An 18984-nucleotide genomic window follows, 5' to 3' on the forward strand; every position below is an offset into this window, starting at 1 on the left:
ATGCAGGGAAGCTATATGGAGGGAAGCTACATGCAGGGAAGCTATATGGAGGGAAGCTATATGGTGAGAAGCTATATGGTGAGAAGCTATATGGAGAGAAGCTATATGGAGAGAAGCTATATGGTGAGAAGCTATATGGTGAGAAGCTATATGGAGAGAAGCTATATGGAGAGAAGCTATATGGTGAGAAGCTATATGGAGAGAAGCTATATGGTGAGAAGCTATATGGAGAGAAGCTATATGGAGAGAAGCTATATGGAGAGAAGCTATATGGAGATAAGCTATATGGAGGGAAGCTACATGGAGGGAAGCTATATGGAGAGAAGCTATATGGAGAGAAGCTCTATGGAGAGAAGCTATATGGAGAGAAGCTATATGGAGGGAAGCTATATGGAGAGAAGCTATATGGAGATAAGCTATATGGAGGGAAGCTACATGGAGGGAAGCTACATGGAGGGAAGCTATATGGAGAGAAGCTACATGGAGAGAAGCTCTATGGAGAGAGAGAATGAGAGGGAGACAGCAAAAGAGAGGGAGACAGCAAAAGAGAGGGAGACAGCAAAAGAGAGGCAGGGAAAGAGAAAGGGAGAAAGCGAAAGAGAAATGGAGAGAGGGAAAGAGAAAGGGAGAGAGGGAAAGAGAAAGGGAGAGAGGGAAAGAGAAATGGAGAGAGGGAAAGAGAAATGGAGAGAGGGAAAGAGAAAGGGAGAGAGGGAAAGAGAAAGGGAGAGAGGGAAAGAGGCAGGGAAAGAGAGAGGGAGAGAGGGAAAGAGAAATGGAGAGAGGGAAAGAGAGGCAGGGAGAGAGGGAAAGAGAAATGGAGAGAGGGAAAGAGAAAGGGAGAGAGGGAAAGAGAAATGGAGAGAGGGAAAGAGGCAGGGAAAGAGAGAGGGAGAGAGGGAAAGAGAAAGGGAGAGAGAGAAAGAGAAAGGGAGAGAGGGAAAGAGAAAGGGAGAGAGAGAAATAGAAAGGGAGAGAGGGAAAGAGAAAGGGAGAGAGGGAAAGAGAAAGGGAGAGAGGGAAAGAGAAAGGGAGAGAGAGAAAGAGAAAGGGAGAGAGGGAAAGAGAAAGGGAGAGAGAGAAAGAGAAAGGGAGAGAGGGAAAGAGAAAGGGAGAGAGGGAAAGAGAAATGGAGAGAGAGAAATAGAAAGGGAGAGAGAGAAAGAGAAAGGGAGAGAGGGAAAGAGAAAGGGAGAGAGGGAAAGAGAAAGGGAGAGAGGGAAAGAGAAAGGGAGAGAGGGAAAGAGAAAGGGAGAGAGAGAAAGAGAAATGGAGAGAGAGAAATAGAAAGGGAGAGAGAGAAAGAGAAAGGGAGAGAGGGAAAGAGAAAGGGAGAGAGGGAAAGAGAAAGGGAGAGAGGGAAAGAGCAAAAGAGAGAAAACAGAGTGATGAAGGGGTGCTTTGATGTCATCGTGCCCAGTGGTTAAGGTCATTGGGTCCACAGGACACTGCACAGACACAAAGACCTCTAAATAGTCCCCCACTCCCTCTATCCCTCACTCCTCTCTTCTCCTCTCCTCTCTTTTTTCTCTCTCACTTCTCTGTCCCTTTCTCTTTCTCACTTGAGGAGCCTGTCTCTGGTATTTATTCAGAAGCTTTGCTTTTGTGTCGGACATTTGGTTCATTTGGTTCACATGGACACGTTTCTGAACACACGTGTGTATCAGGCATGTGAGCGTGTGTAATATCACCAGTCGTCCTCTCTGTTTTCCACTAGTGTAATATCACCAGTCGTCCTCTCTGTTTTCCACTAGTTTAATATCACCAGTCGTCCTCTCTGTTTTCCACTAGTTTAATATCACCAGTTATCCTCTCTGTTTTCCACTAGTTTAATATCACCAGTCGTCCTCTCTGTTTTCCACTAGTTTAATATCACCAGTCGTCCTCTCTGTTTTCTACTAGTTTAATATCACCAGTCGTCCTCTCTGTTTTCCACTAGTTTAATATCACCAGTCATCCTCTCTGTTTTCCACTAGTTTAATATCACCAGTTGTCCTCTCTGTTTTCCACTAGTTTAATATCACCAGTTATCCTCTCTGTTTTCCACTAGTTTAATATCACCAGGTCCTCTCTGTTTTCTACTAGTTTAATGTCACCAGGTCCTCTCTGTTTTCTACTAGTTTAATATCACCAGTCGTCCTCTCTGTTTTCCACTAGTTTAATATCACCAGTCGTCCTCTCTGTTTTCTACTAGTTTAATATCACCAGGTCCTCTCTGTTTTCCACTAGTTTAATATCACCAGTCGTCCTCTCTGTTTTCCACTAGTTTAATATCACCAGTTATCCTCTCTGTTTTCCACTAGTTTAATATCACCAGTCGTCCTCTCTGTTTTCCACTAGTTTAATATCACCAGTCATCCTCTCTGTTTTCCACTAGTTTAATATCACCAGTCGTCCTCTCTGTTTTCCACTAGTTTAATATCACCAGTCATCCTCTCTGTTTTCTACTAGTTTAATATCACCAGTCGTCCTCTCTGTTTTCCACTAGTTTAATATCACCAGTCGTCCTCTCTGTTTTCTACTAGTTTAATATCACCAGTCATCCTCTCTGTTTTCTACTAGTTTATTATCACCAGTCCTCCTCTCTGTTTTCCACTAGTTTAATATCACCAGGTCCTCTCTGTTTTCCACTAGTTTAATATCACCAGTCGTCCTCTCTGTTTTCCACTAGTTTAATATCACCAGTCGTCCTCTCTGTTTTCCACTAGTTTAATATCACCAGTCGTCCTCTCTGTTTTCTACTAGTTTAATATCACCAGTCGTCCTCTCTGTTTTCCACTAGTTTAATATCACCAGTCGTCCTCTCTGTTTTCCACTAGTTTAATATCACCAGTCGTCCTCTCTGTTTTCTACTAGTTTAATATCACCAGTCGTCCTCTCTGTTTTCCACTAGTTTAATATCACCAGTTATCCTCTCTGTTTTCTACTAGTTTAATATCACCAGTCGTCCTCTCTGTTTTCCACTAGTTTAATATCACCAATGTTCCTCTCTGTTTTCTACTAGTTTAATATCACCAGTCGTCCTCTCTGTTTTCCACTAGTTTAATATCACCAGGTCCTCTCTGTTTTCCACTAGTTTAATATCACCAGTCGTCCTCTCTGTTTTCTACTAGTTTAATATCACCAGTCGTCCTCTCTGTTTTCCACTAGTTTAATATCACCAGTCATCCTCTCTGTTTTCTACTAGTTTAATATCACCAGGTCCTCTCTGTTTTCCACTAGTTTAATATCACCAGTCGTCCTCTCTGTTTTCCACTAGTTTAATATCACCAGGTCCTCTCTGTTTTCCACTAGTTTAATATCACCAGTCGTCCTCTCTGTTTTCTACTAGTTTAATATCACCAGTCGTCCTCTCTGTTTTCCACTAGTTTAATATCACCAGTCATCCTCTCTGTTTTCTACTAGTTTAATATCACCAGGTCCTCTCTGTTTTCTACTAGTTTAATATCACCAGTCGTCCTCTCTGTTTTCTACTAGTTTAATATCACCAGGTCCTCTCTGTTTTCTACTAGTTTAATATCACCAGTCGTCCTCTCTGTTTTCTACTAGTTTAATATCACCAGTCATCCTCTCTGTTTTCTACTAGTTTAATATCACCAGGTCCTCTCTGTTTTCTACTAGTTTAATATCACCAGTCGTCCTCTCTGTTTTCTACTAGTTTAATATCACCAGTCATCCTCTCTGTTTTCTACTAGTTTAATATCACCAGGTCCTCTCTGTTTTCTACTAGTTTAATATCACCAGTCGTCCTCTCTGTTTTCCACTAGTTTAATATCACCAGTCGTCCTCTCTGTTTTCCACTAGTTTAATATCACCAGTTATCCTCTCTGTTTTCCACTAGTTTAATATCACCAGTCGTCCTCTCTGTTTTCCACTAGTTTAATATCACCAGTCCTCCTCTCTGTTTTCTACTAGTTTAATATCACCAGGTCCTCTCTGTTTTCCACTAGTTTAATATCACCAGTTATCCTCTCTGTTTTCCACTAGTTTAATATCACCAGTCGTCCTCTCTGTTTTCTACTAGTTTAATATCACCAGTCGTCCTCTCTGTTTTCCACTAGTTTAATATCACCAGTCGTCCTCTCTGTTTTCCACTAGTTTAATATCACCAGTCGTCCTCTCTGTTTTCCACTAGTTTAATATCACCAGTCGTCCTCTCTGTTTTCCACTAGTTTAATATCACCAGTCGTCCTCTCTGTTTTCTACTAGTTTAATATCACCAGTCGTCCTCTCTGTTTTCCACTAGTTTAATATCACCAGTCGTCCTCTCTGTTTTCCACTAGTTTAATATCACCAGTCGTCCTCTCTGTTTTCTACTAGTTTAATATCACCAGTCATCCTCTCTGTTTTCCACTAGTTTAATATCACCAATGTTCCTCTCTGTTTTCTACTAGTTTAATATCACCAGTCGTCCTCTCTGTTTTCCACTAGTTTAATATCACCAGTCGTCCTCTCTGTTTTCCACTAGTTTAATATCACCAGTCGTCCTCTCTGTTTTCCACTAGTTTAATATCACCAGTCGTCCTCTCTGTTTTCCACTAGTTTAATATCACCAGTCGTCCTCTCTGTTTTCCACTAGTTTAATATCACCAGTCGTCCTCTCTGTTTTCTACTAGTTTAATATCACCAGTCGTCCTCTCTGTTTTCTACTAGTTTAATATCACCAGTCGTCCTCTCTGTTTTCTACTAGTTTAATATCACCAGTCGTCCTCTCTGTTTTCTACTAGTTTAATATCACCAGTCGTCCTCTCTGTTTTCCACTAGTTTAATATCACCAGTCGTCCTCTCTGTTTTCCACTAGTTTAATATCACCAGTCGTCCTCTCTGTTTTCTACTAGTTTAATATCACCAGTCGTCCTCTCTGTTTTCCACTAATTTAATATCACCAGTCGTCCTCTCTGTTTTCCACTAGTTTAATATCACCAGTCGTCCTCTCTGTTTTCCACTAGTTTAATATCACCAGTCGTCCTCTCTGTTTTCTACTAGTTTAATATCACCAGGTCCTCTCTGTTTTCTACTAGTTTAATATCACCAGTCGTCCTCTCTGTTTTCTACTAGTTTAATGTCACCAGGTCCTCTCTGTTTTCCACTAGTTTAATATCACCAGTCGTCCTCTCTGTTTTCTACTAGTTTAATGTCACCAGGTCCTCTCTGTTTTCCACTAGTTTAATATCACCAGTCGTCCTCTCTGTTTTCCACTAGTTTAATGTCACCAGGTCCTCTCTGTTTTCCACTAGTTCAATATCACCAGTCGTCCTCTCTGTTTTCCACTAGTTTAATGTCACCAGGTCCTCTCTGTTTTCTACTAGTTTAATATCACCAGTCGTCCTCTCTGTTTTCTACTAGTTTAATATCACCAGTCGTCCTCTCTGTTTTCTACTAGTTTAATATCACCAGTCGTCCTCTCTGTTTTCCACTAGTTTAATATCACCAGTTGTCCTCTCTGTTTTCTACTAGTTTAATATCACCAGTCGTCCTCTCTGTTTTCCACTAGTTTAATATCACCAGTCGTCCTCTCTGTTTTCCACTAGTTTAATATCACCAGTCGTCCTCTCTGTTTTCTGCTAGTTTAATATCATCAGTCGTCCTCTCTGTTTTCCACTAGTTTAATATCACCAGTCGTCCTCTCTGTTTTCCACTAGTTTAATATCACCAGTCGTCCTCTCTGTTTTCTACTAGTTTAATATCACCAGTCGTCCTCTCTGTTTTCCACTAGTTTAATATCACCAGTTGTCCTCTCTGTTTTCCACTAGTTTAATATCACCAGTCGTCCTCTCTGTTTTCCACTAGTTTAATATCACCAGTTATCCTCTCTGTTTTCCACTAGTTTAATATCACCAGTCGTCCTCTCTGTTTTCTACTAGTTTAATATCACCAGTTATCCTCTCTGTTTTCCACTAGTTTAATATCACCAGTCGTCCTCTCTGTTTTCTACTAGTTTAATATCACCAGTCGTCCTCTCTGTTTTCTACTAGTTTAATATCACCAGTCGTCCTCTCTGTTTTCTACTAGTTTAATATCACCAGTCGTCCTCTCTGTTTTCCACTAGTTTAATATCACCAGTCGTCCTCTCTGTTTTCCACTAGTTTAATATTACCAGTCGTCCTCTCTGTTTTTTACTAGTTTAATATCACCAGGTCCTCTCTGTTTTCCACTAGTTTAATATCACCAGTCGTCCTCTCTGTTTTCCACTAGTTTAATATCACCAGTCGTCCTCTCTGTTTTCCACTAGTTTAATATCACCAGTCGTCCTCTCTGTTTTCTACTAGTTTAATATCACCAGTCGTCCTCTCTGTTTTCCACTAGTTTAATATCACCAGTCGTCCTCTCTGTTTTCCACTAGTTTAATATCACCAGTCGTCCTCTCTGTTTTCCACTAGTTTAATATCACCAGTCGTCCTCTCTGTTTTCCACTAGTTTAATATCACCAGTCGTCCTCTCTGTTTTCTACTAGTTTAATATCACCAGTCGTCCTCTCTGTTTTCCACTAGTTTAATATCACCAGTCGTCCTCTCTGTTTTCCACTAGTTTAATATCACCAGTCATCCTCTCTGTTTTCTACTAGTTTAATATCACCAGTCGTCCTCTCTGTTTTCCACTAGTTTAATATCACCAGGTCCTCTCTGTTTTCCACTAGTTTAATATCACCAGTCGTCCTCTCTGTTTTCCACTAGTTTAATATCACCAGTCGTCCTCTCTGTTTTCCACTAGTTTAATATCACCAGTCGTCCTCTCTGTTTTCCACTAGTTTAATATCACCAGTCGTCCTCTCTGTTTTCTACTAGTTTAATATCACCAGTCGTCCTCTCTGTTTTCCACTAGTTTAATATCACCAGTCGTCCTCTCTGTTTTCCACTAGTTTAATATCACCAGTCGTCCTCTCTGTTTTCCACTAGTTTAATATCACCAGTCGTCCTCTCTGTTTTCCACTAGTTTAATATCACCAATGTTCCTCTCTGTTTTCTACTAGTTTAATATCACCAGTCGTCCTCTCTGTTTTCCACTAGTTTAATATCACCAGTCGTCCTCTCTGTTTTCTACTAGTTTAATATCACCAGTCGTCCTCTCTGTTTTCTGCTAGTTTAATATCACCAGTCGTCCTCTCTGTTTTCCACTAGTTTAATATCACCAGTCGTCCTCTCTGTTTTCCACTAGTTTAATATCACCAGTCGTCCTCTCTGTTTTCCACTAGTTTAATATCACCAGTCGTCCTCTCTGTTTTCCACTAGTTTAATATCACCAATGTTCCTCTCTGTTTTCTACTAGTTTAATATCACCAGTCGTCCTCTCTGTTTTCCACTAGTTTAATATCACCAGTCGTCCTCTCTGTTTTCTACTAGTTTAATATCACCAGTCGTCCTCTCTGTTTTCTGCTAGTTTAATATCACCAGTCGTCCTCTCTGTTTTCCACTAGTTTAATATCACCAGTCGTCCTCTCTGTTTTCCACTAGTTTAATATCACCAGTCGTCCTCTCTGTTTTCCACTAGTTTAATATCACCAGTCGTCCTCTCTGTTTTCCACTAGTTTAATATCACCAGTCGTCCTCTCTGTTTTCCACTAGTTTAATATCACCAGTCGTCCTCTCTGTTTTCTACTAGTTTAATATCACCAGGTCCTCTCTGTTTTCCACTAGTTTAATATCACCAGTCGTCCTCTCTGTTTTCCACTAGTTTAATATCACCAGTCGTCCTCTCTGTTTTCTGCTAGTTTAATATCACCAGGTCCTCTCTGTTTTCCACTAGTTTAATATCACCAGTCATCCTCTCTGTTTTCCACTAGTTTAATATCACCAGGTCCTCTCTGTTTTCCACTAGTTTAATATCACCAGTCGTCCTCTCTGTTTTCCACTAGTTTAATATCACCAGTCGTCCTCTCTGTTTTCCACTAGTTTAATATCACCAGTCGTCCTCTCTGTTTTCTACTAGTTTAATATCACCAGTCGTCCTCTCTGTTTTCCACTAGTTTAATATCACCAGTCGTCCTCTCTGTTTTCCACTAGTTTAATATCACCAGTCGTCCTCTCTGTTTTCCACTAGTTTAATATCACCAGTCATCCTCTCTGTTTTCCACTAGTTTAATATCACCAGTTATCCTCTCTGTTTTCCACTAGTTTAATATCACCAGGTCCTCTCTGTTTTCTACTAGTTTAATATCACCAGTCGTCCTCTCTGTTTTCCACTAGTTTAATATCACCAGTCGTCCTCTCTGTTTTCCACTAGTTTAATATCACCAGTCGTCCTCTCTGTTTTCCACTAGTTTAATATCACCAGTCGTCCTCTCTGTTTTCCACTAGTTTAATATCACCAGTCATCCTCTCTGTTTTCTACTAGTTTAATATCACCAGTCATCCTCTCTGTTTTCCACTAGTTTAATATCACCAGTCATCCTCTCTGTTTTCCACTAGTTTAATATCACCAGTCATCCTCTCTGTTTTCTGCTAGTTTAATATCACCAGTCGTCCTCTCTGTTTTCCACTAGTTTAATATCACCAGTCGTCCTCTCTGTTTTCCACTAGTTTAATATCACCAGTCGTCCTCTCTGTTTTCTACTAGTTTAATATCACCAGTCGTCCTCTCTGTTTTCCACTAGTTTAATATCACCAGTCGTCCTCTCTGTTTTCCACTAGTTTAATATCACCAGTCGTCCTCTCTGTTTTCCACTAGTTTAATATCACCAGTTATCCTCTCTGTTTTCCACTAGTTTAATATCACCAGTCGTCCTCTCTGTTTTCCACTAGTTTAATATCACCAGTCGTCCTCTCTGTTTTCCACTAGTTTAATATCACCAGTCATCCTCTCTGTTTTCCACTAGTTTAATATCACCAGTCATCCTCTCTGTTTTCCACTAGTTTAATATCACCAGTTATCCTCTCTGTTTTCCACTAGTTTAATATCACCAGTCGTCCTCTCTGTTTTCCACTAGTTTAATATCACCAGTCGTCCTCTCTGTTTTCTACTAGTTTAATATCACCAGTCGTCCTCTCTGTTTTCCACTAGTTTAATATCACCAGTCGTCCTCTCTGTTTTCTACTAGTTTAATATCACCAGTCGTCCTCTCTGTTTTCCACTAGTTTAATATCACCAGTCGTCCTCTCTGTTTTCCACTAGTTTAATATCACCAGGTCCTCTCTGTTTTCCACTAGTTTAATATCACCAGGTCCACTCTGTTTTCTACTAGTTTAATGTCACCAGTCGTCCTCTCTGTTTTCTACTAGTTTAATATCACCAGTCGTCCTCTCTGTTTTCTACTAGTTTAATATCACCAGTCGTCCTCTCTGTTTTCCACTAGTTTAATATCACCAGTCGTCCTCTCTGTTTTCCACTAGTTTAATATCACCAGTCATCCTCTCTGTTTTCCACTAGTTTAATATCACCAGTCGTCCTCTCTGTTTTCCACTAGTTTAATATCACCAGTCGTCCTCTCTGTTTTCTACTAGTTTAATATCACCAGTCGTCCTCTCTGTTTTCTGCTAGTTTAATATCACCAGTCGTCCTCTCTGTTTTCCACTAGTTTAATATCACCAGTCGTCCTCTCTGTTTTCCACTAGTTTAATATCACCAGTCGTCCTCTCTGTTTTCCACTAGTTTAATATCACCAGTCGTCCTCTCTGTTTTCTACTAGTTTAATATCACCAGTCGTCCTCTCTGTTTTCTACTAGTTTAATATCACCAGTCGTCCTCTCTGTTTTCTACTAGTTTAATATCACCAGTCGTCCTCTCTGTTTTCCACTAGTTTAATATCACCAGTCGTCCTCTCTGTTTTCCACTAGTTTAATATCACCAGTCGTCCTCTCTGTTTTCCACTAGTTTAATATCACCAGTCGTCCTCTCTGTTTTCTACTAGTTTAATATCACCAGTCGTCCTCTCTGTTTTCCACTAGTTTAATATCACCAGTCGTCCTCTCTGTTTTCCACTAGTTTAATATCACCAGTCGTCCTCTCTGTTTTCCACTAGTTTAATATCACCAGTCGTCCTCTCTGTTTTCTACTAGTTTAATATCACCAGTCGTCCTCTCTGTTTTCTACTAGTTTAATATCACCAGGTCCTCTCTGTTTTCTACTAGTTTAATATCACCAGTCGTCCTCTCTGTTTTCCACTAGTTTAATATCACCAGGTCCTCTCTGTTTTCTACTAGTTTAATATCACCAGTCGTCCTCTCTGTTTTCCACTAGTTTAATATCACCAGTCGTCCTCTCTGTTTTCCACTAGTTTAATATCACCAGTCGTCCTCTCTGTTTTCTACTAGTTTAATATCACCAGTCGTCCTCTCTGTTTTCCACTAGTTTAATATCACCAGTCGTCCTCTCTGTTTTCTACTAGTTTAATATCACCAGTCGTCCTCTCTGTTTTCCACTAGTTTAATATCACCAGTCGTCCTCTCTGTTTTCTACTAGTTTAATATCACCAGTCGTCCTCTCTGTTTTCCACTAGTTTAATATCACCAGTCGTCCTCTCTGTTTTCCACTAGTTTAATGTCACCAGTCGTCCTCTCTGTTTTCTACTAGTTTAATGTCACCAGGTCCTCTCTGTTTTCCACTAGTTTAATATCACCAGTCGTCCTCTCTGTTTTCCACTAGTTTAATGTCACCAGTCGTCCTCTCTGTTTTCTACTAGTTTAATGTCACCAGGTCCTCTCTGTTTTCCACTAGTTTAATATCACCAGTCGTCCTCTCTGTTTTCCACTAGTTTAATATCACCAGTCGTCCTCTCTGTTTTCTACTAGTTTAATATCACCAGTCGTCCTCTCTGTTTTCCACTAGTTTAATATCACCAGTCCTCCTCTCTGTTTTCCACTAGTTTAATATCACCAGTCGTCCTCTCTGTTTTCTACTAGTTTAATATCACCAGTCGTCCTCTCTGTTTTCCACTAGTTTAATATCACCAGTCCTCCTCTCTGTTTTCCACTAGTTTAATATCACCAGTCGTCCTCTCTGTTTTCCACTAGTTTAATATCACCAGTCGTCCTCTCTGTTTTCTGCTAGTTTAATATCACCAGTCCTCCTCTCTGTTTTCTACTAGTTTAATATCACCAGGTCCTCTCTGTTTTCCACTAGTTTAATATCACCAGTCGTCCTCTCTGTTTTCCACTAGTTTAATATCACCAGTCGTCCTCTCTGTTTTCCACTAGTTTAATATCACCAGTCGTCCTCTCTGTTTTCTACTAGTTTAATATCACCAGTCGTCCTCTCTGTTTTCTACTAGTTTAATATCACCAGGTCCTCTCTGTTTTCTACTAGTTTAATATCACCAGTCGTCCTCTCTGTTTTCCACTAGTTTAATATCACCAGGTCCTCTCTGTTTTCTACTAGTTTAATATCACCAGTCGTCCTCTCTGTTTTCCACTAGTTTAATATCACCAGTCGTCCTCTCTGTTTTCCACTAGTTTAATATCACCAGTCGTCCTCTCTGTTTTCTACTAGTTTAATATCACCAGTCGTCCTCTCTGTTTTCCACTAGTTTAATATCACCAGTCGTCCTCTCTGTTTTCTACTAGTTTAATATCACCAGTCGTCCTCTCTGTTTTCCACTAGTTTAATATCACCAGTCGTCCTCTCTGTTTTCTACTAGTTTAATATCACCAGTCGTCCTCTCTGTTTTCCACTAGTTTAATATCACCAGTCGTCCTCTCTGTTTTCCACTAGTTTAATGTCACCAGTCGTCCTCTCTGTTTTCTACTAGTTTAATGTCACCAGGTCCTCTCTGTTTTCCACTAGTTTAATATCACCAGTCGTCCTCTCTGTTTTCCACTAGTTTAATGTCACCAGTCGTCCTCTCTGTTTTCTACTAGTTTAATGTCACCAGGTCCTCTCTGTTTTCCACTAGTTTAATATCACCAGTCGTCCTCTCTGTTTTCCACTAGTTTAATATCACCAGTCGTCCTCTCTGTTTTCTACTAGTTTAATATCACCAGTCGTCCTCTCTGTTTTCCACTAGTTTAATATCACCAGTCCTCCTCTCTGTTTTCCACTAGTTTAATATCACCAGTCGTCCTCTCTGTTTTCTACTAGTTTAATATCACCAGTCGTCCTCTCTGTTTTCCACTAGTTTAATATCACCAGTCCTCCTCTCTGTTTTCCACTAGTTTAATATCACCAGTCGTCCTCTCTGTTTTCCACTAGTTTAATATCACCAGTCGTCCTCTCTGTTTTCTGCTAGTTTAATATCACCAGTCCTCCTCTCTGTTTTCTACTAGTTTAATATCACCAGGTCCTCTCTGTTTTCCACTAGTTTAATATCACCAGTCGTCCTCTCTGTTTTCCACTAGTTTAATATCACCAGTTATCCTCTCTGTTTTCTACTAGTTTAATATCACCAGTCGTCCTCTCTGTTTTCCACTAGTTTAATATCACCAGTCGTCCTCTCTGTTTTCCACTAGTTTAATATCACCAGTCGTCCTCTCTGTTTTCCACTAGTTTAATATCACCAGTCGTCCTCTCTGTTTTCTACTAGTTTAATATCACCAGTCGTCCTCTCTGTTTTCCACTAGTTTAATATCACCAGTCGTCCTCTCTGTTTTCCACTAGTTTAATATCACCAGTGGTCCTCTCTGTTTTCCACTAGTTTAATATCACCAGTCGTCCTCTCTGTTTTCTACTACTTTAATGTCACCAGGTCCTCTCTGTTTTCTACTAGTTTAATATCACCAGTCGTCCTCTCTGTTTTCCACTAGTTTAATATCACCAGTCGTCCTCTCTGTTTTCCACTAGTTTAATATCACCAGTCGTCCTCTCTGTTTTCTACTAGTTTAATATCACCAGTCGTCCTCTCTGTTTTCCACTAGTTTAATATCACCAGTCGTCCTCTCTGTTTTCCACTAGTTTAATATCACCAGTCGTCCTCTCTGTTTTCTACTAGTTTAATATCACCAGTCGTCCTCTCTGTTTTCTACTAGTTTAATATCACCAGTCGTCCTCTCTGTTTTCCACTAGTTTAATATCACCAGTCGTCCTCTCTGTTTTCTACTAGTTTAATATCACCAGTCGTCCTCTCTGTTTTCTACTAGTTTAATGTCACCAGGTCCTCTCTGTTTTCCACTAGTTTAATATCACCAGTCGTCCTCTCTGTTTTCCACTAGTTTAATGTCACCAGTCGTCCTCTCTGTTTTCTACTAGTTTAATGTCACCAGGTCCTCTCTGTTTTCCACTAGTTTAATATCACCAGTCGTCCTCTCTGTTTTCCACTAGTTTAATATCACCAGTCGTCCTCTCTGTTTTCTACTAGTTTAATGTCACCAGGTCCTCTCTGTTTTCCACTAGTTTAATATCACCAGTCGTCCTCTCTGTTTTCCACTAGTTTAATATCACCAGTCGTCCTCTCTGTTTTCCACTAGTTTAATATCACCAGTCGTCCTCTCTGTTTTCTACTAGTTTAATATCACCAGTCGTCCTCTCTGTTTTCCACTAGTTTAATATCACCAGTCGTCCTCTCTGTTTTCCACTAGTTTAATATCACCAGTTATCCTCTCTGTTTTCTACTAGTTTAATGTCACCAGTTATCCTCTCTGTTTTCTACTAGTTTAATATCACCAGTCGTCCTCTCTGTTTTCTACTAGTTTAATATCACCAGTCGTCCTCTCTGTTTTCTACTAGTTTAATATCACCAGTCGTCCTCTCTGTTTTCCACTAGTTTAATATCACCAGTCGTCCTCTCTGTTTTCCACTAGTTTAATATCACCAGTCGTCCTCTCTGTTTTCTACTAGTTTAATATCACCAGTCGTCCTCTCTGTTTTCCACTAGTTTAATATCACCAGTCGTCCTCTCTGTTTTCCACTAGTTTAATATCACCAGTTATCCTCTCTGTTTTCTACTAGTTTAATGTCACCAGTTATCCTCTCTGTTTTCCACTAGTTTAATATCACCAGTCGTCCTCTCTGTTTTCTACTAGTTTAATATCACCAGTCGTCCTCTCTGTTTTCTACTAGTTTAATATCACCAGTCGTCCTCTCTGTTTTCCACTAGTTTAATATCACCAGTCGTCCTCTCTGTTTTCTACTAGTTTAATATCACCAGTCGTCCTCTCTGTTTTCTACTAGTTTAATATCACCAGTCGTCCTCTCTGTTTTCCACTAGTTTAATATCACCAGTCGTCCTCTCTGTTTTCTACTACTTTAATGTCACCAGGTCCTCTCTGTTTTCCACTAGTTTAATATCACCAGTCGTCCTCTCTGTTTTCCACTAGTTTAATATCACCAGTCGTCCTCTCTGTTTTCCACTAGTTTAATATCACCAGTCGTCCTTTCTGTTTTCCACTAGTTTAATATCACCAGTCGTCCTCTCTGTTTTCCACTAGTTTAATATCACCAGTCGTCCTCTCTGTTTTCTACTAGTTTAATATCACCAGTCGTCCTCTCTGTTTTCCACTAGTTTAATATCACCAGTCGTCCTCTCTGTTTTCCACTAGTTTAATATCACCAGTTATCCTCTCTGTTTTCTACTAGTTTAATGTCACCAGTTATCCTCTCTGTTTTCTACTAGTTTAATATCACCAGTCGTCCTCTCTGTTTTCTACTAGTTTAATATCACCAGTCGTCCTCTCTGTTTTCTACTAGTTTAATATCACCAGTCGTCCTCTCTGTTTTCCACTAGTTTAATATCACCAGTCGTCCTCTCTGTTTTCCACTAGTTTAATATCACCAGTCGTCCTCTCTGTTTTCTACTAGTTTAATATCACCAGTCGTCCTCTCTGTTTTCCACTAGTTTAATATCACCAGTCGTCCTCTCTGTTTTCCACTAGTTTAATATCACCAGTTATCCTCTCTGTTTTCTACTAGTTTAATGTCACCAGTTATCCTCTCTGTTTTCCACTAGTTTAATATCACCAGTCGTCCTCTCTGTTTTCTACTAGTTTAATATCACCAGTCGTCCTCTCTGTTTTCTACTAGTTTAATATCACCAGTCGTCCTCTCTGTTTTCCACTAGTTTAATATCACCAGTCGTCCTCTCTGTTTTCTACTAGTTTAATATCACCAGTCGTCCTCTCTGTTTTCTACTAGTTTAATATCACCAGTCGTCCTCTCTGTTTTCCACTAGTTTAATATCACCAGTCGTCCTCTCTGTTTTCTACTACTTTAATGTCACCAGGTCCTCTCTGTTTTCCACTAGTTTAATATCACCAGTCGTCCTCTCTGTTTTCCACTAGTTTAATATCACCAGTCGTCCTCTCTGTTTTCCACTAGTTTAATATCACCAGTCGTCCTCTCTGTTTTCCACTAGTTTAATATCACCAGTCGTCCTCTCTGTTTTCCACTAGTTTAATATCACCAGTCGTCCTCTCTGTTTTCTACTAGTTTAATATCACCAGGTCCTCTCTGTTTTCCACTAGTTTAATATCACCAGTCGTCCTCTCTGTTTTCTGCTAGTTTAATATCACCAGTCATCCTCTCTGTTTTCCACTAGTTTAATATCACCAGTCGTCCTCTCTGTTTTCTACTAGTTTAATATCACCAGTCGTCCTCTCTGTTTTCCACTAGTTTAATATCACCAGTCGTCCTCTCTGTTTTCTACTAGTTTAATATCACCAGTTATCCTCTCTGTTTTCTACTAGTTTAATGTCACCAGTTATCCTCTCTGTTTTCTACTAGTTTAATGTCACTCCTCAGATGAGTGCTTGTAAATCCAAAAAAGGAAAACTATCAGCAACACCCAAAGATGGTCACCACAAGTCATTTTTGTAAGTCAAATCAAATCAAATCAAATGTTATTTGTCACATACACATGGTTAGCAGATGTTAATGCGAGTGTAGCGAAATGCTTGTGCTTCTAGTTCCGACGATGCAGTAATAACCAACAAGTAATCTAGCTAACAATTCCAAAACTACTAGCTTATAGACACAAGTGTAAGGGGAAAAATAATAGATGAATGAGTGATGGTACAGAGCGGCATAGGCAAGATGCAGTAGATGGTATTGAGTGCAGTATATACATATGAGATGAGTATGTAAACAAAGTGGCATAGTTGTAAAGTTGGGATTTTTAAAGACAGTCTGTTGCTTTTAAGTAATGTTTCTTTACTTGCTTAAGAGAGAGAGAGTGTGTGTGTGTGTGTGTGTGTGTGTGTGTGTGTGTGTGTGTGTGTGTGTGTGTGTGTGTGTGTGTGTGTGTGTGTGTGTGTGTGTGTGTGTGTCTTGTGCTTCAGACATGTCCTCTAAGGGCCAGATCTAATGGTCAGTGACTGTTTGAACTCTCTCCCCACCTTCACCTTGATCCCAACGTCTATATGTACAGTGTGGAATTGTCTGACTAGTTTGGACAATAGGTACATTTCCTCTGCTGGTTCTGTGTGTTATTTTAAAGTCAACTGTTTGTTTAGTTTAGGTTGTGGTATTGAACCAGCTGGAAGCTTCTCTGTGTAGATCAGCGGGAATCTTTCAGTGCACTAAACTAAAGGTTTGTTATGTAGTTTAGGACCGTATGGCCATTCTCCATTCCCCATTCTCCAGTCCCCCCCATTGTTTCCCAAAACAATCCCCCTGGCTGCCTCTCTGTTAGACAATAGAGTGTAAAGTGAAACACCCTGGGGCTCTCTCTCTCTCTCTCTCTCTCTGGCAGTGCTCTGCTGTGTTAGGAGGAAGAGGCACTCTCAGGGTGTAATGTTTTAATTCAACCACTAGAGGGCAGCCGTGTCGCACCAATCTACCAGAAAGCAACCAAACTCCACACAGTCAGAATGCTTAATACGTGTCAGGAAGGGAAAACCACTTAATGTTAATGAAGAGTTTTCAAGCTCTTCATGTGTCATTGTGTATTTGAATTATTCTTGGACCATTCCTAATCTCCCTCTCTCTCCTCTCCCAGTCGGTGTATAACCTGGCCAACGTGGCGTGTAAGTGTCACGGCGTGTCCGGCTCCTGTAGCCTGAAGACGTGCTGGCTCCAGCTGGCTGACTTCCGCCGCGTCGGAGAGTTTCTGAAGGAGAAGTACGACAGCGCCGCCGCCATGCGCATCGGACGCAAAGGGAAACTGGAGCAGGTAGATAAACGCTTCAACGTCCCGACGCCCGAGGATCTGGTCTACACCGACCAGAGCCCAGACTACTGTCTGAAGAACGACACCACCGGCTCCATGGGAACCCTGGGGAGACTCTGCAACAAGACGTCGGAGGGGATGGATGGCTGTGAACTCATGTGCTGTGGGAGAGGATACGACCAGTTCAAGACCTATAAGCATGAGAGATGTCACTGCAAGTTCCACTGGTGTTGTTATGTCAAGTGTAAGAGGTGCACTTCACTGGTGGATCAGTTTGTCTGCAAGTAGCGAAGGAAGGGAGGGGGTCTGGACGATGGGGAAGAGAGGGAGTCTGGACGATGGGGAAGGGAGGGAGACTGGACGATGGGGAAGGGAGGGAGTCTGGACGATGGGGAAGGGAGGGAGTCTGGACGATGGGGAAGAGAGGGAGACTGGACGATGGGGAAGGGAGGGAGACTGGACGATGGGGAAGAGAGGGAGACTGGACGATGGGGAAGGGAGGGAGTCTGGACGATGGGGAAGGGAGGGAGTCTGGACAATGGGGAAGGGAGGGAGTCTGGACGATGGGGAAGGGAGGGAGTCTGGACGATGGGGAAGAGAGGGGCTGGAATGGAAGGACATGTAGCCTATGAAGGGTGTAAGATTATATAACAATAATAAATAAATAAAAATAAATCATGAAATATATAAATAAATAAAGTAAACAAATGCATTGCTAGTAATTGAATGAGACTTTTATATGACTCAAGCTGCCTGAGGGAGGACTTGACCGACAAGCAGGCGAATGCAGAACAGAAAGGCTGTTCGTTTTGTTTGTTGTCTATTGGTCGGCCATTTGCTTCCTCTCCCCTTCGCAACTGTCCCCTGATTGGTGGCTTGTGCAGTGACGACCAGGAAGTGATGTCACCAGTATCCTTGTTCCCTGGTTGGTAGAATGGGAAGGGGAGGCTGGATAGACTCCTCTTACTTTAAAGACTCTTCAAAACGAGAGTGAGGAAGTCAGAGAGCGAGAGAGGGAGAGAGAGAGAGAGAGGGGGGGAAAGAGAGAGAGAGAGAGAGAAGGAGAGAAAGACTAGAAAGGGATGGATCCCAATGAACTGTGCCAAAGCTCCTTTCACCTCCTCTTCCACTCTCTCCTCTCTTCTCCACCCTTCCCACCATAGGTTGTTTCTGCATTCTGTTGTATGTCTCACCCTCTTTTCATCACCCTTATTTCATCACCCTCTTACCATCACCCTGTTAGAGCTCTTAGAAACCACCAGTCCAAGCCAAAGGACACCACCTCACACATGAACTGTTGAGTTTGGAACTCTGTAACCATGGAATCACAGCATGTGCTCTAATCACTTACCCACTAGACATCACGTTGACCTTTAGCCTGGAAGACAGGACAGCTCATGACTTTGGGCACAGAAAGCAAACATAGCTCTGTGTAACTTCTAGGGACCATGCGAGTCTCAGAGGACAAGAAGAACAAGAGTTGTGTTGATTGAAGGGAGGAGGACTCTGAGACCTTGGCTGGACATATTGAAATAAGAGAAGAGAGAGAGAGAGAGGAAACACCTGTGTCCTTCTACAATACATAGACCTCTCACTCTACCTTTAAATGAATTCTGTTCTATCATCTAACAGCATCATTACATTGTCTGGACTGGATTACTGATCAGTGGCCCCGTGGCCCCTGGCTGTTCAATAACAGACTGCTGTATCTCTCTATTCAACAGGTGGGCCACAGCTATTGTGACCATACCAATAGCCGTCTCCAAGCCAATGTCATGACATTCACACAGATACCAAGCTTTGTTAGGAGGATGAAACAAATGTGTTATAGAGTTAAAATGTGTGTCTGGGGATGAATTCTATAAAGCAGAAGAAAGGGAACGGAGGAAATCGGAGGACTGCAGATTATTATAGTGGGGATAAGGTACATAGAAATAGCTGTCCATCAAAAATTATATTTTATTAATAATTACTTTTTCATTTTATACTTCATATATGTATTGTTTTGATGATCCTGT

At 41.1% G+C, this 18984-nt stretch overlaps 1 protein-coding gene across 2 annotated transcripts in view; it reads left to right on the forward strand.

Annotated features, from left to right (window-relative positions):
* The window catches only part of LOC118942821 (protein Wnt-5b), a 239446-nt gene extending 222101 nt beyond the window's left edge, over positions 1–17345 (forward strand). For both annotated transcript variants that reach the window (XM_036956545.1, XM_036956544.1), the window contains one exon: positions 16796–17345. In XM_036956545.1, coding sequence (XP_036812440.1) covers positions 16796–17254 — 459 coding nt within the window. In that variant the 3' untranslated portion in view covers positions 17255–17345. The remainder of the gene's footprint in view (positions 1–16795) is intronic.
* The last annotated feature ends 1639 nt before the right edge of the window (positions 17346–18984 follow it).

The sequence above is a fragment of the Oncorhynchus mykiss genome, chromosome 21 (genome assembly GCF_013265735.2).
Source record: "Oncorhynchus mykiss isolate Arlee chromosome 21, USDA_OmykA_1.1, whole genome shotgun sequence".
NCBI classification, from domain to species: domain Eukaryota; kingdom Metazoa; phylum Chordata; class Actinopteri; order Salmoniformes; family Salmonidae; genus Oncorhynchus; species Oncorhynchus mykiss.